Here is a 22,785-nt window from a genome sequence, read left to right as displayed (position 1 = left end):
TTGTCCTCCAACAAGTGAAGTTATAGACTTTGAGAATACAATGTTGTCAAAATTGAGAATAATATATAAGGTTTGAACTCTTTAAGCAAGTGTGTTTGAATCCAAATTCAACAATATATAAAATCTTGAATTTGAATTTCTAAGTTATGACTAGGGATGGTGATGGGGCGGGACGGGACGGGGGCGGGTTTTTCATCCTCATTCTCATCTCTGAATTTCATTCTCACCCCTATACTCATCCCGATCACCGTTTTTTCGGGTTCGGGGACCGCAGGGATCAACTTCCCATCCCCGCCCCCATTCCCGTTTCAAAAATATTAATGGGACAAGACGATGGCGGGTTTAGGGATTTTCTCAAACTAAAACTTATTATTATCTATTATTATTAGTGATAATATTAATATTAATATCAGTATTAATAATAATAATATTATTAATATTTTAAAAAATAATATTATTATTATATTATCAATAATGATATTATTTTATTATTGATATTACTTTCGGGATGAGTTCGAGGATGGGGATAGTAATCTCATACCTGTCCCGAACCCGAATCCAAATCCGAAAAAATTGAATATCCCTGTTTCCGTTTTTGGTTTTTCTCGCGGGGTCTCAAACCTGTGGGAAATGTTGTCATCCATAGTTTGACTCTTAGAATTGATAAAATTATGCTTGCCCAAATTTTTGGTGGGAAACCTTTGACAACTGTAAATGAATTACATCATTTTCGATTATCTTTTCTTTCTAATCTAATTTTACATGCGAATTTTTTAAGTTTTCAATTCACGTTTAAAATCCAAAATGTACAAGATATAAACTCTCGAGTTTGTATTTTCTAAAGTTGTGCGCTTAAAATTCAAACTTTAGAATTATATTAGAGAGTTGTTTCGAATTCTTTTCAATTACGCTTAAATCCAAGTTTGCGGGAAACAACTATTGAATTTGGATTTATAAGTTTTAGCGCTTATAATTCAGATTAATAGTGTACTAAACATTTCAAAATTTGTACAACTTCAAAATGTCATGTAGTCATATTAAGAATCTGAAGTATAGAGGTGCCTTATTTAAGGTAGAAATGTCATGTTAAAATACGATACAAAATTGAATAAATTGTTGTAGGTTTGGACGTGTACGTCGAATACATAATACCATGTAAACTTGATCTCCAGTCATGTTATAATTTTTGATTGAGTGAAATCATAGGATAATTAACGGATTCGTTATAAAAATATTAGGATGGAGATCAAGTCTGTAGCTTCTCAAGATGAATGAGCTTAAAATATACATAATAAAGTTTTCATAGTGACAACCGAACCTTATTGGTTAGAGATCCCAAGATTTTGGTTCAACAAGACAAATAAATTATGAGGACTAGCGCTATCACTTGAGAATTACTCTCTTCTCATTCCTAAGATGGAAAATGATGTTCCTACAAATGTAGTGAGGATAAGTTTATGCTTTTAATAGTTCATTTGCTTGTAAAAAGTAGAGTATTGTAAGATACTCTTCAAAAAGAAGACCATATATGTAAGTATGAGGACGGACCTCCTCAAATAAACAATTATGAAGCCAATATTATTCCATGGCCAAAACGGACACAACCAAAAAACCGAAAGAAAATGGTAGGGAAGTTATTGTGTAGATAGAGTTGTTTGGTCTTACACAAATTTCCAAGAAGTTAAAGACGTCATGTATAATTTGTGGCCTAATAAATCCGATAGTATTCTACTAAGGAGGGTTGAAAGCCAAAAACCACTTGTCCTGATGCGATCATTTTCTAAGTATATTTTCTTTCGACGTCATGTGCATTCATGTAGGAGATTGTTAGATAAATTTAAATCTTAATGAATGAAAATTAAGATAAGAAGTATATGAAACTTGAAACGAATTGTTCCATATGCAAGGGGAGGCGTTGAGGTGCCCCATATGCAGCCTAGAACAATCCAGGCTACATGGGAGCCTCCTGTTGTGTAGAGGAGCCGCCTAGTGCCCTGGATTTTTCTCGGACCATAGGCAAGGCGCCTAAGCACCTCCTCTATGCCCTGGAATTTTCCAGGGCCATGAGAAGGTGCCTAGGTGCCCATTAAGCAGTGCCCAGGCGTCTGACGGTGCTGTTTAACAAAATTTGTGAGTTTAATGAATCTTTGGCATTAAATGTGTCTTTTGGTCAGATTTTTTTAGATTTGTGACTTAAATATCAATCCATCTAAATGAATTAACACAATGAGAGACAAAATAACATCATCTTCAAGATGATCAAACAAAAGAATATTATTTTTGCATTTATTTTAAACTTCTTCTTCTTCTTTTTATTTCTTTTCAAAACAAAGTTTGCCTAATTCTCTAGTGATAGAACTTGTGATTTGTCACAAGTTAATTAAAGTTGTTGTATCTTAAGAGACGATTTTTATATCACTTGAGCATCATGTGTGGGACAAATTCGTCTTAAGGACAAAGAATTCTCTTTTGCTTCGACTTCGAATTTGCTAACATACTTTCTGATTTTTGCTGTCTTCAAGTTGCATATCCAATGAAGGTGTTCTTGGAGAATCCACATCAACAAATGACATGATTGAAACATCGTTGTATCATGGCTAATATGAAGCAGAAAGCAGCCATCTCCTGGGGAAGGAGAATAAAAAGGCAAATTGGTGTATTAGAAGGGATGTAAACGAAATAAGCCGCGCGCAAACTATCTGAAGCTCGCTCGGTAAAAATTCTGTTTAAGTTCTTTTTTAATCTTATTATTCTTATCGAGCTGAGCTCAAGCTTAAGGATATTCGCCTTGGGAGCTCGCGAGCCGAGTCTATTCGTGATCTCGAGTTCGGCTCGTTTATATTCGTGAACATGTTGTTTATGACTTGCAAACTCCGAATAGCTCGCGAATGACTTTATTTGTTTATATAATTAATAAATAAATTATTATTTAAATCTTATAATGTCATTTTTGCATTGGAATATTTAGAAAAATTAATTAAATAATCAAGATAATTCGATGAATAATAATATAACTTTATAAGTTTAGTAATGAAATTAGTCTTATCATTAATCAAATAAATTGTAAAAACAAATAATCTTATTATGATTTATGAATCATTGACAGTAAATTACTTGCAATCGATACATTTGTTACAACTAAGATATTTTATATATAATAAATTTATATTGATAATAAAACTAAAATCTAAATTCTATGATGATATATTGTGACAGTTAAATAAAAATTTTATATACTAAATTGATATGTCATTCAACATTAACAAATATTTTAAGTTAATGATATCGAACTTATTATGATTAAAACTTAGAATTATAAATTCAATTTTGTTAACAAGATGAAATTTGTTATGTGACGATTGGAATGAATAAAAATAAAACAAAGATAAGAAATAAATTGTATCATAATATAATAATATTTCTATGTCTAATGTTTAATTAATGATGTTTTGATCACTAAATTTTCTAATGAAATGAAATAACAATTCAAATCAAAATATCTAAAATTAATTAGAACTATGATGAATGATTGTGTAGACTTGTTGATGTATTAAAATTTAATTACTATGATCATACTTATATTTTTATTTATGAATGAAAATATACCAAAAGAATTTGAATCATATACAATGATTATCTTGGTAATTAAAATCAAAATATTAAATAAAATAGTTAAAGTACTAAAAACAAAATGAACAATTAATTCATTATCTTTAAAATTTTCACCAACAAAAATGCGAAAATAAGAATTAGATCAGGGATGTTCATTATTTAGATATAACCGCAAAAACCAACCTAAATTTGTTTTTTGTTGTTAGATTTGTCATTTTGGTTATTTATAAAAGAATTTACTATTTTATGTCTTAATTTAGAATTAGTTTATAAAGATACATTATATTGTATGTGTTTGATCTCGATTGTTTCTTTAACGAGCTCGAATCAAGTTAAAACTCGAGTTCAATTATATATGACGAGCTCAATTGGTGCTAGTTTTCATGATAACTCTTTGAACAAAGCATTAAAAAATACTAGCTTTCTTGGCAACTCTTTCAACAAAGTATTAAAAAATGTTCTTTTGCATTTCATATGGTATTTCTTTTCATTTTGGTACGCGTCAGGTTCGGTTTAAACATTAATCGAAATTAGTAGTATTTCTAAAAAATAGTTTCGATTTCACTTTCTCAAAAAGAAGAAAAAGAAAATATGTTCTTTGACAATCAAGTTAGATATTAAAAATAAATAGGTGCCATGTGTTATGATTAATAAATGATTAAACACTCAAATATGATATCTATTAAGAAAAGGAGTTCTCTTGCTAGACGATCTGACATATTTTTATTTGTGAGATGAGTTAACTATGCTCATATTTACAATAAAAAATGATATTTTTTTTCATGGAAACCCAAATAAAATATTCGTCTCACAAAATTGATCAGTGTGACCTTCCATATAAGTTTTTGTATATAAAGAAGTCACTATCAACATTTTGATTTGGGCATATCTAGTTCGAGACGATCAAGGAGCTAAGATCACCTCGTAAATCATGAGGTTGCTCCATAGAAAATGTTGTAATTCATAGCATGTGCTATGGATCTTTAATAAGGGTATAAACGAATTGAATCGAGCTGAATATGACGAAAATTTGTTGGCTCGAATTAGTTTTATTTGAGTTCGAGCTCGATTCGAAGTTCGAAAATTTTAAAACTTTGACTCGAAGTCGGTTCGAATTAAAGTTCGAGTTATGATCGAATGATTCAAATACGTTCACGAACTATTTGAATTATTACTCGAAAATAAGTACTCGAAATACTCAAAATTTATTTATTTATTTATTATATAATTATATTATATTAATAAAATTTATGAACTATCGAACAAAATAATTTGAGCTCGAGTTTGTCTGATGACACATGATGAAGCTTGCCTATAGGCTTTGTATTATGGATAGATTTATGTTCTTATGAGGGGCTGAAATATGGGCTTTACTAATTGGGCTAAACCCGATTTCCACGAGACATCATGGACTATGACTCATTTGTTGCGATTTTAGAACAAGCAAGAGGTTCGATAATTTGTAGACTGCGATGGTTTCGAAGTCGAAGGCAGTACTTGAAAATATTTATTGATTCAACCAACTAGTGTTCAAACACTTCACTTCGAACAATCCGCAAAAAACAAACTACTCAATTTTCCACCTCTTCTCTCTGTGCAAATTTTAAAAATATTCTTAAAATTATTGTTTAAATTACTCTGTCTCTGTTTTCGTGGAGCAATTTCAGGGAGAACCAGCTATATGAGGTGAAATTAAATGCTAGTTGTGTAATAATGTTCGCTTGGAGTTTGCTTGGTATGACTTGTCTCTTGTTGTTCAATTCGTGCTCATAATAGTGCTAAGATTTATATGAATAGCTGTGTAGTTAAATTTTTTTCTGGGTTATTAATTTTTTTTTATAGCTATTATTGCGTTGATTAGAAGCTATTTATTGTCTGTTGTGTCAAACTCGTTTATTCTTGGAATTATTGAACAAGATGCTTGTTTATTTGTTTATTTAAGTCTACTTGTGTAGGTGTTTCTTTATTTTATATAATATTTTAAAATTGTGAGAGAAGAGATCGTGGATGAATGTGGGATATTCTGGTCTAGGGTTAAGTGGCTTGCTTGAATTTTTAAATGTTGTGAAAAGTAGAAAATATATATGAGAGATATCATACTTTGCCACTGACAGTCGATGTTTTGAAAATAATATTGAGGTCCTGGACAAAAAAATATGTAAATTGTGAAGGATCAAACTTTATCAATGAAGGTTGGTTATTGGTAGATACTAAAAATACGAGGGGCATTCCGAGAATTGAACTCGGGACTTCTCGCACCCAAAGAGAGAATCATACCACTAGACCAATTGTCCTGTTGCTCAGGCACAGTCTGTATTTCCCTTTTTTATGCATTATAGCCTAAGTGTGAATGTAGATACATATAGATGGGAGATGAATTTGTTGTTGGTGCTTTGAACTGCATTATGTCTCTAGGTTTGATGTTGCATTTTGTAACAATGGCATAGCAAGCTTGGGAAAAAGCCACTATATGAAACTAATGGAAAACAGATACATTCCTGAACATGTATATATTTTTAAAATGCACTAGTCTCTGACAAATCTATAGCCATGATATGAATCATAATATGTTTGCTCTCAAAAATGTGTAACTGACTTTGTGTTGCTTCGTTGTATGAACAGTTTTTTTTTTCTGGATTATTCGATTCTCCAATAAAAGGTGCATTACTTTTTGTGAATTCATCAAAATTCATCATGTGTTTCATAAGCCATAAATTTTTCTTTTCTTGGAATAACAGAAACCATAAATTAGAAGGATAACAAATATCTGCTATGAAGAGTTTTTACTTAGTTCTGAAATTAAGATTTGATTGGCGGTATCTCTTAATTCGATTCACATGATCCTGTTGTTCGCTTCATTTTTATTGAGTAGAGAGAATCAGAAGGTTCAACTTGTTTGACTCTGGAATTTTTCAGATGTTATTTTTCATTAAATAAGTGAACAAAAACATCCAAGTATATAAAGATAAAACCTACTATCCGTGCTAACAATCCATAAAGGCAACCCAGTGGAAAATCTAGAGATGCAGATTCAATTCATCTCTTAGACTCTTAGTATTTCATTTTTTCCTGATTAATTCCTCCGTATAAATGCAATCTTTAAACTGATGTTACTGTAATCCATTTAAAGTCAGTTCTAACCTTTCAGTTCAGTTTTACTGCTGGACTTTATTATAGCTACTAAATCATTAGATCGAAAGTGGACTGTGTTCATTCAAGATAATTCTTTCTGGTTTACTTAATAATAAACATATATGAATTTCAAAGGTTGACTAAAGAACTAGATCTTGAATCCATGACATGAAAGGTGGAAAATAAAAGAACGCTAATTACTGAAATCTGTATAATGTATGCCTTGTACTGATTAAGTTGGTGGAAAATGCTATCTAGATTCATGACTTTTTACCTAGTCTTTGTCGCTAGTTGCTATTTAGTGGCTTTTTTTGAGCTCTCAGTTTGATTTGGAGCCGAAGGTGATTCGCTGAAGTTTTTCGGTCTTTTCCATGATAAGTCGATAAAAAATTTACGAGGATGTGTTAAAAATGTAGGCTACTAGGAGAAGAAATAATCAAGGAAAAAGGGCCTTAAAATTCTGAATAATGGGGCATTCCGAGAATCGAACTCGGGACCTCTCGCACCCAAAGCGAGAATCATACCACTAGACCAAATGCCCTATTGTTAAGGCTCAGTCTGTATGCTCCCCCTTTTATGCATTATGGCCTAAGTGTGAATCTAGATACATATAGATGGGAGATGAAGTTGACTTGGGTGCTTTAAACAACATTATGTCTCTAGGTTTGATGTTTCATTTTGTGATATTTGCATAGCAAGCTCGGCAAAAAGCCGCTATATGAAACTAATGGAACACGGATACATTCTTGAACATGTTTTTATTTTTAATATGCACTAGGCTCTGACATATCGATAGCCGTGATATGAATCATAATGATGTTTAACTGACTTTGTGTGAACAAATTTTTTTCTGGAGTATTAAATTATCCAATAACAGGTGCATTGCTTTTTGTGAATTCATCAAAATTCGTTGTGTTCTTCATAAACCATAATTCTTTTTGGAATAAAAGAAACCATAAATTAAATGGATAACGTATATCTGCTATGAAAACTTTTTGCTTAGTTATGACATTAAGATTTGATTGTCGATATTTCTTAATAATAATATTGGGTTCACGAGATCCTGTTGTTCACTTCATTTTTATTGAGTAGAGAGGATCAGAAGTTTCAATTTTTTTTTACGCTGGAATTTTGCAAATGTTGTTTTTCATTGAATATTTGAATAAAAGCATCCAAGTATAAAAAGATAAAACCTACTATCCAAGCTGACAATCCATGAAGACAACCTATTAAATTGATGTCACATTAATCCATTTACCACTGGACTTTATTATAGATACTAAATCATTAGATTGAAACTGGACATGTTTATTCAAGATAATTCTTTCTGTTTTAGATAATAAACATATATGAATTTCAAAGGTTGACTAAAGAACTAGATCTTGATTCCATGACATTAAGTGTGGAAATAAAATAATGCAAGTGCTGAAATCTACGTTGATAGAGTTTGCTATCTAGATTTTGCGGCTTTTTAGCTGGTCTTTGTCGCTAGTAGCTGTTTAGTGGCTTTTTTTTAGCTTTCTTTTTAATTTGGAGCCGAGGGTGATTCGCTCAAGTTTTTTGGTATTTTTCCATGGTGAGCTGATAAAAAAATTTATGATGATGTGTTAAAACGCGGGCTGCTAGGAGAAGAAACAAACAAGGAGAAAAGGCCTTAAAATTTATGAATGGGGCATTCCGAGAATCGAACTCGGGACCTCTCGCACCCAAAGCGAGAATCATACCACTAGACCAAATGCCCTGATGTTTAGGCTCAGTCTGTATTTTTCAGTTTTTATGCATTATGGCCTAAGTGTGAATCTATATACATATAGATGGGAGATGAAGTTGACTTGGGTGCTTTAAACAGCATTATGTCTCTAGGTTTGATGTTGCATTTTGTAATATTTGTGTAGCAAGCCCGGCAAAAAGCAAGCTCAGTATTTTCCATGATAAGTTAATAAAAATTTTACGGTGATGTGTTAAAAATGCGGGATGCTAGGAGAAGAAATAATCAAGGAAAAAAGGCCTTAAAATTATTGAATGGGGCATTCCGAGAATCGAACTCAGGACCTCTGCACCCAAAGCGAGAATCATACCACTATACCAAATGTCCTGTTGTTTAGGCTCAGTCTGTATTTTCCACTTTTTATCCATTATGGCCTAAGTGTGAATCTAGAAACATATAGATGGGAGATGAAGTTGTCTAGGGTGCTTTAAACAGCATTATGTCTCTAAGTTTGATGTTGCATTTTGTAATATTTGCATAGCAAGCTCGGCAAAAAGCAAGCTTGGTATTTTCCATGATAAGTTGATAAAAAATTTACGACTATCTGTTAAAAATGCGGGCTGCTAGGAGAAGAAATAATCAAGGAAATAAGGCCTCAAAATTATTGAATGGGTATTACGAGAATCGAACTTGGGACTCTCGCACCCAAAGCGAGAATCATACCACTAGACCAAATGCCCTGTTGTTTAGGCTCAGTCTCTATTTTCTCTTTTTTATGCATCATGGCCTAAGTGTGAATCTAGATACATATAGTTGGGAGATGAAGTTGACTTGGGTGCTTTAAACAGCATTATGTCTCTAGGTTTGATGTTGCGTTTTGTAATATTTGCATAGCAAGCTCGGCAAAAAGCAAGCTCAGTATTTTCCATGATAAGTTGATAAAAAGGAAAAAAAGGCCTTAAAATTATTGAATGGGGCATTCCGAGAATCGAACTCGGGACCTCTCGCACCCAAAGCGAGAATCATACCACTAGACCAAATGCCCTGTTGTTTAGGCTCAGTCTCTATTTTCCTGTTTTTATGCATTATGGCCTAAGTGTGAATCTAGATACATATGGATGGTAGATGAAGTTGACTTGGGTCTTTAAACAGCATTATGTCACTATGTTTGATGTTACATTTTGTAATATTTGCATGGGAAGCTTGGAAAAAAGTAGCTATAAGAAACTAATGGAACACAGATGCATTCTTGAAATTGTATGTATTTTTTAAATTCACTAGGATCTGACAGATTGATAACCGTGATATGAATCACAATGATGCTTGCTCTAAAATTTTTTTAACTGAGTTTGTGTTCCTTGATTGTATGAACAAATCTTTTCTTCGACTTTTAAATTCTCCAATAATAGGTGCATTACTTTTTGTGAATTCATCAAAATTCATCATGTTTTCATAAACCATTTTTTTAATAACAAAATCCATATACTAGAAGGATATCAAATAACTTCTATGAAGACTTTTGCTTAGTTATGAGATTAAGATTTGACTGTCGATATCTCCTACAGCTTTTTAGCTGGTCTTTCTCACTAGTAGCTATTTAGTGCCTTTATTGAGCTCTCGGTTTGATTTGGAGCCGAGGGTGATTCACTGAAATCTTTTGGTCTTTTCCATGATAAGTTGATCAAAAAATTACGATGACGTGCTAAAAAATGTGGGCTGCTAGGAGAAGAAATAATCAAGGAAATATTCAGCCTGGACAATATACTAATTTCTTGGTAATTAGTATTCCTGCAATTATTTCCTACTAGCGAGAGACTGCAATATCTAAACATTGCGTATACACCATAAATCTGTATGGAATTGACGACTTAGTGTAGAAATTCAATGAAAGATTCAGCCTGGACAATATATGTGCCAAAAAGTGAGACTGGAGGTTTTAGATAAAAATGTTACTCCTTTCCTCCCAGTTTGATGTCAAAATGCTTCTTTTTGTTTTTGTTGGAACCTTTAACATTTTGTTCATGTGCCTTTTCTGACCACAGTGCTGTTTCTCTGAGCTTGATTTGGCTTCTCTAAAGGTAATCTACTCCTGTTTCTATTTGACTTTAAGTCAGATAATCCTGAAATTAAACTGATTGGAGCAACAAAGAAAATGTATTGACTAATTTGTATGAGCCATTCAAAGAAGTGAACTCAGTGGTCAGTACCTCTCATACCGAAAGTGAGAATATACCACTTGACCGAATCCAATTCTATATGCCAAAATATTTTCTTTAAGTTTAGCCATTTATTTACTCAGATCTTAGCCCCGTGAATTTTTTTTTCAATGAGAAATTGGCATGCATCGGGAAGTCGAATTATTTACGTGTATTCTACAATCACAGGATGGTTTTTAAACGTATATATTCTATCTTTTCTTTGGAGAAACATATGATGGTCTTGAATTCATTTCTTGCTATTGTGTCATCTGATAGTGTTTTGAGTTTTGACTATTGATCTGGACAATATCTGGACAACCAAATGAAATAAGGCTGAAAATGTAAAATGTATGTAGGATCTGTGAGATCCTACATTTTGCAAAAGAATTCTAAAAATCGAACTTGGGTCCTTCACACGCCAAAGTGTGAGCCATATTCATTTTCCACTGATTGGCGACTTTTTGGTTGCTTTATCCTAAGTAGTTTTAGATCATTGGTAAACATTAATTGCTTCTACATTTTTGGAGCCTAGTTTACTCTTGCTTGTTTGTGTGTTTCCTACCTTTTTCTTTTTTCTCTTTCTTAAGTGATAGACAACCCCTTAAATCAATTGATTTGTGTTCATCATTAAGTCAGTAATATCATTTGAGTAAATGACTATTCTATAAAATTAATTACTCCATCAAGAATTTTTAATTTTGTTTCTGCTATGCATGATTCAGTTGACTTTTTGTGACTTGTCTATCATCCCTGTTCCCGTCCAACATGGCTATATAAAAAAATTTGTTGAGTTTCATTTCATTTATTCAGCTGGGCATTCCGAGGATCGTACTCGGGACCTCTCGCACCGCCCAAAGCGAGAATCATACCACCAGACCAAATGCCCAATTGCTGATAAACTTTTCGTTGTTCTTGTAGTTAGATTTTGTAATGTCCTGCTACTCTATTAACCCAACACTTCTTGTTTTGAATTAACTGAAGAAATTTGGTTTATTAGTCTTAGTATCAATTGGCTGGCTAGGTTTGATTAGTCCATGGTGGATTTCAAAACGAAAGGAAACAGCCATAACATGAAATTCATTGGAATGAATCAACATCAGTTTTAGATTGCTTCTTGTAGCCTGAGATGTGCCATAGCCATTTAATTTTTACAGTGGTTTTAGTGCTCAGCGATCCTTAGATGATGAGATATTTCCTGCATACCTTGTCATATTTTTTTCCGGTATGTAGAGCATGTGGCCAATATGCTGTTGATACAGCAGAGGATGTATCAAGTCTTATGTATGATCTACTCAAGTTTTTCTTACCTACTTGCTGTGGTTCCACATGCTCGTTTGACTTTGGATCTCAAAACTTCAGCTTTGATCATTAATAGAATTAATTACTGGAAAACTCTAAATTGAGGTAAATGAATGTTGTATATTTACAGCCTCCATCGGGTCAATAATGTTGATGTTTAGTTGGTCATAATACATCTGGCTTTCCTACAATAATAATACGGATGGCTCACTCTGTTATTGCTGCATAATATCATTTGATAATTGCCTAAATTATGTTCATTTTTAGCTTGTTTATTGATTGATAGCAGATCTTTCTAAGTTGACTTGACCATGAGACGAGCCTTGGGGCAAGAAAAGAAAAACAGCTAGGCGTAAAAGGGAATGCATTCCGAGAATCGAACTTGGGACTTAACTCAGGACTTCTCGCACCCGAAGCGAGAATCATACCACTAGCCAAATGCCCTCCTGTGGTAGGATTTTGAATTATATTTTTAAAATAAGCATGGTTATTTATATGCAACGGAACAATAACTCGTGCTCTAGTTTCTGTTAATTGCGATATTGACTAAATTGAATTTTTTGAAAAAATCGAATATAATTAGATATCATAATCTATTCGACGGATCTTCATTTGCTTTAACATAAAAATACTAAACAAATTATAATATAAGATTTTTGCTGGTCTTATGATCTCCGAGCGATCTTGCTAGTGATCTGTGCCACATCAAATGGATGCAAATATTGGCATTTGCATCTCTTCTCTAATTTAAAATGGTCAGCAACACACCATGCATTTACAGGTAGTCGAGTATCTGTCAACGACCTGTTGGTCGAATTGGAACTATCCCTTCCATGCAGATTCAAGTCTGAAAAAAAATTAAAGTCACTGTCCATTCCAAAGTAACTAAAAAAGCAGCAGCATCAGCTGCTGACAAGAATCTGTTTTAACTAATAAACTACTTGGTCAGTGATCAAGGATTTCACTGATTCCCATATACCGAATTAACTATACGCATTTTTCATATCTCAACGTCACATGGTGCAACAGTACAATAGTCTTCATGTTTCGTTGATCGGCTTAGGGTCACATTCTCCCTGATCTTGATGAGAAATATGTTCTTTCAGGACATGAGCAGCAAAGATTAAGAGATCAACTATCTCAAATCCAGCAGCAGAAACAAAATCAAATTTCTCGAGACCAGGATCTGATCCACCATCATTTATCTCACTGTGAGATCCATCTGTTTCTGCGGGAAGAGAGCTGCCGAGGGCAATCTTCGCTAGTCTTGATTCAGCGATAATTTTATCCAGCGAGTCATAGCAGTTCTTGTGTTCGGCTTTATCTGCAGCTGAATCTTTAACCTGCACCACAGAATTCAGGCAGGGCAGCAAATTCACTTCAAGGTTATATGATAGAAAAGGCAGTCATAGCCATAGCTACCATGCTAAAAAAACGCTTCTCATTTATTCTACTAGTTTATCTAAGAAGAATGTAGGATGAGGACAACCAAGAATTCAGACGTCATAACACATTTGTCAACTCGCCCATCTCACAAAAATAGTCATAGGCCGCCTTTCATCTTTGAGATTTAACAAAGACAACAAAATTGCAAAATATCATAACCTTCAAAAGTGAGAATCGAAGTCTCCGAATGGAAGAAAGCAGATGCTCCATACTTTCCAAGCTTTCCTTAAATGTTGCATTTTCAATTTTCATCCTGCACATTAAGCAGGCTAAGAACATAACAAGGATAAGATCATATTACTTCATTTTTCCTACCATTTTTCCTACCCCATAGAGACACGAAAAATAGCCAGGCCTATGACAACTCCCAATCATATATGCAACAACTAAACATTTCTGAGATGTGATATTTTAAGCAAACAGCAGGTGAACTTGAATGAAAATATGGATCGAGAAAGAGAACCCACCCACATACAAAGTCTACAGAAGAAATACCAGGGCTCAAAAGGAAGGAAGAGAAAGTTAGTCACGGTATATGGGGACAGTAAAATAAACAGGGGAGGGGAAGTAGGAGGAAGTTAGGAAATATTCTTATACTCGAGATAGTGGGGCTAGAGAGGAGAGAATGTGATTTTTATTCCTTGTCATGTAGTTTTATTGCAAACGTTCTTCATTCCAGATATATAAAATTAAAGTTAGATTCAATTCTCTTTTGTTATTTATTGTTTTATTGGTCGTATCAGATATGCTGAAATTATGTAAAAGAAAAGGATAACATGTAGTCAATGACAAATTTTTACGCGCCTCGCAAAATCCATTTGAAAATGGGGCTTTTCATAATTCAGACATGCTTCAGCATCATTTCCTTCGGAACCTCCAACCCAGCGGCTTAGATAATTTCTCTTCAGGAAATTTTTTAATTTCCCATCTTTCTCCGGTCTTTGTTCACCAGACTCACTCAAATGCTTTCCTCGGATAATATCCTGACTGATCTTTCTGCAGGAAATTTCTCAAGATTGGTATAAATAATAAACAAAAATGGTGGGGAAAAACTCGAGCGAAAAGGGTACGTGACAATAAAGACAGATCAAGTAAAGCACAGAGAGTTGATAAATTCAAAATCAAAGTTTAACAACAAATGGTTTAGTGGAAAGGGGAAAGCAAGCATTTTAACCATTCAAGAAAATGCAGTCGTCCGCTACACCATCCCGAGCCTCAAAGGCAAAAACAACCCAGTTTCAGTGAAACCAATATTCTAACATTCCAAATCAAGCAAAGGCATTTCGGTAGAACTAAAAACAGCACTGTATTTACCTCCACACAACACCATCACTTTTACCGGATGGTTCATGAACAGTCAAAGAGGATTAAAAAGTGCTATTTGAAGTCTAGCAATTCCGTAGATCACTTCATCATGTCGCCAAAGGTAGTAAACCCAAAAATTGAGATAAAAATGTAGAAAAGGTAAAACTGGAAGTGCCAGGTTTGAGTAAGAAATAACTATTGTCAATGCCAAAATAATAATGATAGAAAGCTTTGCACAAAGTTGATGGCTCCAAAATGCATTGCATCAAGGACACCGTTCAATAAAAGCTTGTCAAAAACACTTGAGAACACAAAACATGCAGTTCTTCAGATCAGGTAATGTAGGCAAGGATCGAATAAAATAAGATACTCTGGGGGGGGGGGGGGGGCGCTGTTATAATCTATTAAGAAACTTTATATGGTAAATAAGGAGAACCAAGAGATGACAACGAAAAAACTCGGCAGATATATTGCAACATCCCCCATGCCATCTTATACGTATCCTTCATATTATAAGCTATTAAGAATCACATGGGGTATCTTCATAATGAAACAAAAAGGAGAACATACTCTTGCAGTACATATTTTTCCTGCTTCAACTGTGCCAACTCCATTAGAGCTTTTACCTTTTCATTTGTAACCTGAACTAACAAAAGATAATCATACTACATATAACAGGCAGAACTGGAAAGACCATTTTACAAGGTGCCAAAAAAAGTTGCAGTTGCAAGCTATGCAAATGCCTAAATCTAAAGATATAGAAGAAGATAACCTGTAATAAATTTCTCTGAAGCTCCTCTATCTTTTTTTGTAGAGCTGCATTCACGTTTCTCTCCAGTAGGTGTCTTTCGTCTTGTTGTGATAAGAGTAACAATGCTTCAACCTGCATAACAAGAAAAAATATCAACACGTGTATGCTCTCAGAATGTAAAAATAAAGGGAGGGATTTTCTATCAACCTTCTCTTGCAATGCCTGAGCAAGGGCCTTGGAGGTATCACCAGTTCCAGAAGCATTTGGACTTTGCAAGTCCGGATGAATACTCTTAAAAATGTTGAGAAAAGAAAGTTCGATTTATATTTTTTTGAAAAAATAAGCCATTTCTCGCATTGAATGCTAAAACGATAGAAACAGAAATTCGACTATGAGAGACGCCTCATCAAAGTAGAGAAAAAGAATGAAGAAAAACTGCATGAGATAATCCATGCAATGACAAGACCTGAGTCAACACAAGGCAAAACAGTCAGAACAAACCTTAGTACTAGATGTTCCATCGGAGTCGGTATTGATATGAACATCTCTGCATTCGCTCCCAGTTAATTTTACATCTTTTATCAGAGAAGATTTCAGATTTTGTTCACCACTAAGCTCAAACTCCCTCACCTTCTCAACCACCATATCACTGATTGATTTTAGCTCCATACGCCACTCATCTAGTAAGTTTGTAATACTAATTTTGTACTGAGAATAGAAACAAATTAATGCTGACATCTGCTTCCTCATCTTCTCTTCAGAAAGACTCTGCGCAATCAGTTGCTTTGCAATTAGTACCAAACTAATGCAACTCGTGTTTCCTATACCTAGAACAAAAGATACTAACTTTACTTTTCTGCATTTCTTTAAATTTCTTCTTTAAATGGGACTCGATTTCCACTCCCTAATTAGATTTTGGCAGAAGGATGATCAATAAAGAATTAGCAGTATTATGTACAACAAAAATGAAAGAGAACAACATAGAAGCATACCATACGAAGCTTGCTTTGTAGATTATCCACACCTTTCTTCAAAATGTCAATTTCTGATTCCAGAGAGCTCTGTCTGAAGAAAAGTTAATCGAGTTGCTGACAGTAATTAAATGAAGTTTTTTGAATTCTTCTCTGCTGAACTACAAACCTAAGGAAGTTTCATCACTAAGTAAAAAACTGAACATAGCAATATTTAAACAAACATGCTAACATTTTATGTCAGAAGCAGTAAAATTTTGTGCATGTTAGGAACCCGTAATTAGACACATCAATAAAAAGGTGCCAAACTTCAAGCATCAAAATGACACAAAGAATGCCAAGAAAGAAGGGGGAGGACAGCACACCAACAAGCGGAATCTTAATAAAAACAACAGTATCTCCAATCAGGTAAAAGCATAAATTAAATAAAATTAGCATGAGTAGGATTCAGACATTGGGCTAATAAACTTTTGAATGTTCAAGTAAAACGACCTCACAACGTACAATGTAATTAGAGGTCGAAGTTTCCTCATCATTTTCAAACCTCCACATTTCAGCTGAATCGCTTAAAAGGCAGTCACATTTATCTTCCAAGCTCGTATCAACTATGTTTTCAAGGTAACCCTCTCTGATACTGTAAAATTTATAAATGACCTGCCATCAAAAAATGATTATTAACATGAAGAACAGGCAATTTACATGTTCAAACAAGATTGTGATTTTTATTTGCACCAATACTTAGCAAGTGGCGGGACCATAATACCAGGAAATGTATTAAATTCAAGTGTGATGCACAATTACATGCAAAAGATTTTCTCAAAAGAATAAGTCAGCCTAACTATCCAATATGTAAACTCCCAAGTATATGCCAAAACTTAATACCAATATTCTAACAAAGAAAAGCCTATAATTTTCTTTGCGGGTGATTATCTATAATCATTTGCACATTCACTTGTCAGTGATAATCTTAAGTCTTAACCTAAAAATAGAATTAACACAACAGACTATAGTTTTGACCCCCTAAGGGCACCCACCTTCGCAACTGTCTTCCCTTCCTCGCCTCCATTTGAGCATCCTACTTTTGCAAATCAGACTTAAAACTAAAGCTCAACTCCTAAGTCTTCAGGTGGTTGAGCAGTTTTTTTCATTTTTAACTAGAAGTCAAGAAACTCCTGCATTTCTTCAGAGAGATTTGCATTTCATTATGTTATTTATAGAAGTGGATTAAAATTTAGTATCGAAATTATTCAGTGGTAGATGGATGCTACACTATTTTGAAGTATAGATTTGAAACATAACTCTTCATGGAAAACCCGAAATGTCATATCCATTTTATTATACAAACTCAAATCAATACAATTGCACAGGCATAAATTATGTCAGCAGCTACTCGATAATAAGTCATCATCCAAAAATCTAAATGGAATCATTCACATGTCAGTGCAATTTAGGTGCAATTGTTTGGTGTAAATTCAATATCTATTATTTAAACTAGCGGTTGTGCATTGCTTGTGCATAACATAATACATAAATATAATAAGAGTATTAAAGACAAATATTTAACTAAAAGAAGTTCAAATGAAGAAATTAAGAATTTTGACAATTTTGATGTGATTTATTTCAACTTTAATCAGCAATATAATTAAAATATTTATCAAAACTATCTCATCATGGAATATACCAAAATAGAAAGCACATAAATATTAATAGAGAAGCAATAGAAAACTATAGCAACAAAAGTTTGGTAATTAAAAGAATTAGTAATAGGATTAAAGAAGAAAAAATATCAATTGAAACAACACATTTTTTTTCAAAAAATAAAACCCATCTAATAATTGAAAGATTTTTTTTTTTATTTTGCATGTCAAAAGAGGGAAAAAAATATTTTCTAATAGGGAAAGGAGTATGATTCAGAATATGGGATAATACCTTTTGGAAAATCTCATGTTGAATTTTTTGCTTTTCTACATCGATTTGGAGGGTGGTGAGTAGTTTCTTTTCATCAAGAAGTTCAGAGGTCAGTTCTTCAATCCTGTAGTGTCAGAAGGACATAGTTTTAATTTACTGCACCAGCAAAAACATAATTTTATTCCATGTTAAATTAGATAGATGGCAGTATCACACATAAAACAAAGTTAAAGAAATTACAAGCAGGAAATATTGTGTGGATTTTTAGTTCTACTACACAGTTTAGCCTCGTACAAAGATAATTCCGTAAAATACCTTTTCTTAGATTTGTGCAGCTCATCTGGCATGAGCTCCTCTCTCTCTTTAGCTTTCTCAGCCTGTTAACAGAAATAAATCAACATCAACCGGTTTACACAGCTAGGCATTCAAATCCTTTAAGCCAAAAATGAGTAAAAGAAGAAGAACCACCGATTTCGCCATATAATTTGATGTCAGAAGTGGTTAGTTTGCACCTCACATCCCAGGATTTAAATGTTGAACAAAGGGTAATAGAAAATAAATCGAGCACAGAAAATGGACAAGTGGAGTAGAAGGTGGGGTTGGGAAGAGGAGAAGGAAAATGTAAAGAGAAATTAACCTCCATAATTGCATTATCTCGCTCAGCAAAAGCAGAAGCAACACAAGCTTGGAAAAATTTAAGCTGTTTCTCAGCTTCAATATTCTGGGAAAATGGGAAAAAAGGAAAAGAAAAAAATCTGAATAAAAAACAGACATCTGATCAATCCTAAATCCTAGACTTTCAGCAATTTTTGTCAGTTTCATTAGCAACTATACTTGGCCTGATAAGAAATGCATCGAAAAGGCTGTGCCAATTACCGTTGACACATTTCAAAAAGCGAAAATTTTTACAGCTACTCTAAATAAGAGAGAGAGAGAGAGAGAGAGAGAGAGAGACCTGTAAAACTTCGGCACTATGTAAATCTGCCAATTGGCTCTGAGAACACCATGCATGTCAGATTGGAGTTCAATAAAAGATTAACAAATGATCATGCAAGTGACACTAGATAAATTGCAGCTGATCTCACGACTCACTTTAATGCGATAAGCCTCTGATATCTCATCTTGTAGATTCTGATTTTCTCTTGTGCAAACAACCAATTTTGCTTTCAAGTTTTCAATTTCCTGCTCCAACCCAGCCGTCCTAGTGTGACAGTTCAGATTCTATCATTTACTATGAAAAACGAGAACAATACATTCTCCAGTCTTCCCATCCAAGGGACCAAAGGTCCAAAACACAGGTACCGATGGGAGAGGACTAGTAATAGGATATCATCCTCAAAGTATTAAAAAGTTCTCTCTACCTCTGAAAATGCATTCGAGTTGCCACTCCCAGATAACCAGGTCCAGCTTGCTGCATACACAACTGTTCAACATCTTTATGAAGCTCATCGCGTTCTGCCAGATGGATCAGTTGCATTTGAGATCAGTGACAAGGACATAAATTATTCAAAACTTGAAGCCAACATAAAGCAAATGCCAAGAATAAAAAAAAACGCATCAGCAATATCACCACTCCAGTATTCTTAACATTTACCCAAGGGCCTAAACAAGAGTATCTTTCCCAAATCTTAACTTCAATTTATCAAACATATTCGTAGAACGTAAAAATTCATTTTGGAGAAAGAAACTCCTTATTAATAGAAAAATCCTCCGATATGCATAGATGATTGACATTTGTTTTTTGAGAAAGAAACTATCTTTCAACTTCCACTGGTTCAATTACACTGAAATCTACTTTGTGAACTCGTATTGAATCACAAAAAGTAAAGTATTACCGCAGTTTAGAGTATATAATATCACACGATTTGTCCTCGTAATAACTTAACAAATTCAATTCAAGATCATACCAGACACACAATCAATCACGCCTGGAAATTGAAGTACTACTTCAGCAGGCTTTCCGAACAAACAAAGAACATTAGAAGCAGATAAAAAGGCGCGTCCTCATCTAAGGAACCAAACACGAATGCATACATACCCTTCTCCAACTGTTCAATGCGAGCGATCAACGACTCGTTGCTTGTTGAATTTTGCTCCATTGCTGAAATGCAAACAAAAACAAACGCCATTGCAAATATATAAATATTGAATACAGCTTCGAAAAAAAATTAATAGATCAACACAGAAGAATTCATATATAATTCAAACCACATAAAATCAAAATCAAAACTTCAGAATCGGGGAAAACATTAAAGATTGAACTTTTATTGGCACCCTATAACAATTATAGAAAGGGATCCGTTTTACTATTTTTATAAATCCAAAGCAAATGTTCAGAATATCCCGCAGTTGAAACAAATGTCTTGCAAACATATGAGTGATAATCGAACACGAAATCCATGCACGCTGTCACCTCCATCATCAGTGACTCTCAAAGAATGCACATGAAATCGATGAATTTTAAGGTTCAGATCAGAATAATTACCGGAAAATCCTCAAGAATCTAGAACAAGGGATTGATATAATCCTCTATCGCCTTTGTTTCCCCGAGGTAGCCTTTAGGATTGTGTACTATATCATCTTCATTTAATACTAATTAATATTAAGAATTATTTATATTTATTATTACTATTATTTGTTTATTGTTTTTGTTTATTTATGTTATTTGGAAAAATTATGATTTTGATTTTGTATATTGTCAATTTTATTCTATAATGTTTTTTGCAATTTTTTATTTTAGTTTTTTTTTCCGATGTAACATTTTATACAGCAATTGATGTATACACGGACTAAATTACAATTTCTCCTATATTTTATTGTTTATTTATATTTATTATTTATACTAATAACTAACACATGCGATAATTTGTGTGCATGGATTTTTAAATTAATTAATTATTTTTTAAATATTTAAGTTATTAATTATGATTAACAAATAATTTAACGGGGAATTGACCTTCAGTCCTCAGCCGTCGTTTTTTTTTTGTGTTCAGTCTCTGGGTACTTTTTTAGTACCACATTTCCACATGAAGTGTACCACATTTCCACATGAAGTGTACCACAATTTGTAGGACATAGTACCACAATTTTGTGGGTAGGGAGTGAACCCAAAGAAATGTTTTGATTGGGGATTTTTCACCAACTTCCCCATAATTTAACTATTTTTAAACTTTATTAAATAAGTTCGAATAATAATTTTTATTGAATGAAAGAAGATGTAGTTTTGTGTATCTATTAAAATGACCAAAATAGTGACTAATTAAGGATCAATATATTATTNTATGTATATAATTCAATGTCCCGAATAATAATTTCATAATTTTTTTTAGAAAAATAGTTCATTAAATTATAATATAAAAATTTCATGAACTTCTTAAAGTGCAGAAAACATAAGGTATGGTAGTGAAGAGAGAAATTATTTTTCTTAATTGTAAAGTCATTCAAAGAGTACATTTAAATATCCAAATATAATAAAATCAAATCCCTGCAGATTAAGAAAATAATCATTCCTAATATGTCAAATTTTATTCCATCAAATCTAATCTAAACTAAATTAAAAAATATCTTATCATTGATACTTCTCCTCAAGTTGATGCGAAGATATCAGTCATGCTCAATTTGCTAACTTGGTCTTCAAAGGATTGTCTAGACAAGCCCTTAGTTAAGACATCCGCAATTGCTAGATGGTTGGAACAAACGGGATACATATTGTTTCTTTCTCAAGTTTTTCTTTTATAAAGCGTTTGTCAATTTCAACGTGTTTCTCTTACTCATGTAAAACTGAATTATGAGTAATATCCATTACTACCTTATTATCACAGTACAACCATATGAGAGCACTTATCGGTCTTCTCAATTCATCAATGACTCTCTTAAGCCAAAGAACTTCACATACGCACTCAGTCATTAAGCCAAAGAACTTCACATACGCACTCAGTCATTGATCTAAAATCAGCTTCTACACTTCTTCTTTTCAAAATATCTTTTTTTCCCTCTTCCATGTCGCTAGATTACCCCCATAAAAATGTATAATATCCACAAGTTGATCTTCGATCAGCTATAGAGTCTACCCAGTACGCATCTGTGTGTGTTTCAATTTCTCTTTTGTTACTTTTATCAAAGAAAAGTCATTTCCCTAATGTTCCCTTCAAGTATATGAGGATTCGATATACAACTTCAAGATGTTATTCATGTGGTGAGAATTGACTCACTAAGCTCACTAAAAAAGTAATACCTGATCGTGTGCGTGGCATATAAATCATTATCCCAACCAATATTTGACTTCCAATGGAGTGTCTCTGGCACCATAATTCATTTCTTAGACCTTGCTACTTCTATTCTAATAACGTACTTCAACTATCCTAGATATTTAATCTCGAACTTCTTTTCCAAGTAAAATCCAATTCTTGCCAAATAGTCAACAATTCTTTATATAATAAGACGTCACGTCTCGAT

General features: G+C 33.3%; 1 protein-coding gene, 2 long non-coding RNA genes and 3 other non-coding genes across 8 annotated transcripts; 1 reads left to right on the top strand and 5 right to left on the bottom strand.

Moving 5' to 3' along the window:
• Window positions 1-5,133: 5,133 nt before the first annotated feature.
• Window positions 5,134-15,264, top strand: LOC140988832 (uncharacterized). Of its 2 annotated transcripts, XR_012177372.1 has the most exons (5): window positions 5,134-5,347; window positions 12,239-12,400; window positions 13,056-13,334; window positions 14,398-14,461; window positions 14,617-15,264. It is a non-coding gene; the product is annotated as an uncharacterized lncRNA (long non-coding RNA). The 2 variants fall into 2 exon arrangements; XR_012177371.1 differs by having other exon boundaries at window positions 14,398-15,264.
• Window positions 5,901-10,530, bottom strand: LOC140988833 (uncharacterized). The gene is made up of 2 exons (XR_012177373.1): window positions 9,454-10,530; window positions 5,901-8,796 (listed from the first exon to the last, which is right to left on the bottom strand). It is a non-coding gene; the product is annotated as an uncharacterized lncRNA (long non-coding RNA).
• TRNAP-UGG (transfer RNA proline (anticodon UGG)) lies at window positions 7,214-7,285 on the bottom strand. Its single transcript has one exon. It is a non-coding gene; the product is annotated as a tRNA-Pro (tRNA).
• On the bottom strand, window positions 8,414-8,485 carry TRNAP-UGG (transfer RNA proline (anticodon UGG)). The gene has a single exon. It is a non-coding gene; the product is annotated as a tRNA-Pro (tRNA).
• TRNAP-UGG (transfer RNA proline (anticodon UGG)) lies at window positions 9,426-9,497 on the bottom strand. Its single transcript has one exon. It is a non-coding gene; the product is annotated as a tRNA-Pro (tRNA).
• Window positions 12,800-20,922, bottom strand: LOC140988831 (uncharacterized). 2 transcript variants are annotated; one of them, XM_073457908.1, is made up of 18 exons: window positions 20,816-20,922; window positions 20,369-20,431; window positions 19,692-19,785; window positions 19,423-19,531; window positions 19,286-19,324; window positions 18,968-19,051; window positions 18,646-18,707; window positions 18,352-18,454; window positions 16,927-17,076; window positions 16,444-16,512; window positions 16,299-16,355; window positions 15,953-16,219; window positions 15,659-15,742; window positions 15,473-15,583; window positions 15,271-15,341; window positions 14,200-14,391; window positions 13,555-13,648; window positions 12,800-13,292 (listed from the first exon to the last, which is right to left on the bottom strand). In XM_073457908.1, exons 2-18 carry the CDS (start codon window positions 20,427-20,429, stop codon window positions 12,990-12,992), a joined length of 1,950 nt encoding a protein of 649 aa, XP_073314009.1. In that variant the 5' UTR covers window positions 20,430-20,431; window positions 20,816-20,922; the 3' UTR covers window positions 12,800-12,989. The 2 variants fall into 2 exon arrangements, with proteins under 2 accessions (XP_073314009.1, XP_073314010.1); XM_073457909.1 differs by lacking the exon at window positions 16,299-16,355.
• Between the last annotated feature and the right edge of the window lie 1,863 nt (window positions 20,923-22,785).

The sequence above is a fragment of the Primulina huaijiensis genome, chromosome 11 (assembly GCF_012295235.1).
Source record: "Primulina huaijiensis isolate GDHJ02 chromosome 11, ASM1229523v2, whole genome shotgun sequence".
NCBI lineage: Eukaryota > Viridiplantae > Streptophyta > Magnoliopsida > Lamiales > Gesneriaceae > Primulina > Primulina huaijiensis.
Note: the sequence above shows the minus strand (reverse complement) of the source record. Positions and strands in the feature narration are given on the sequence as shown.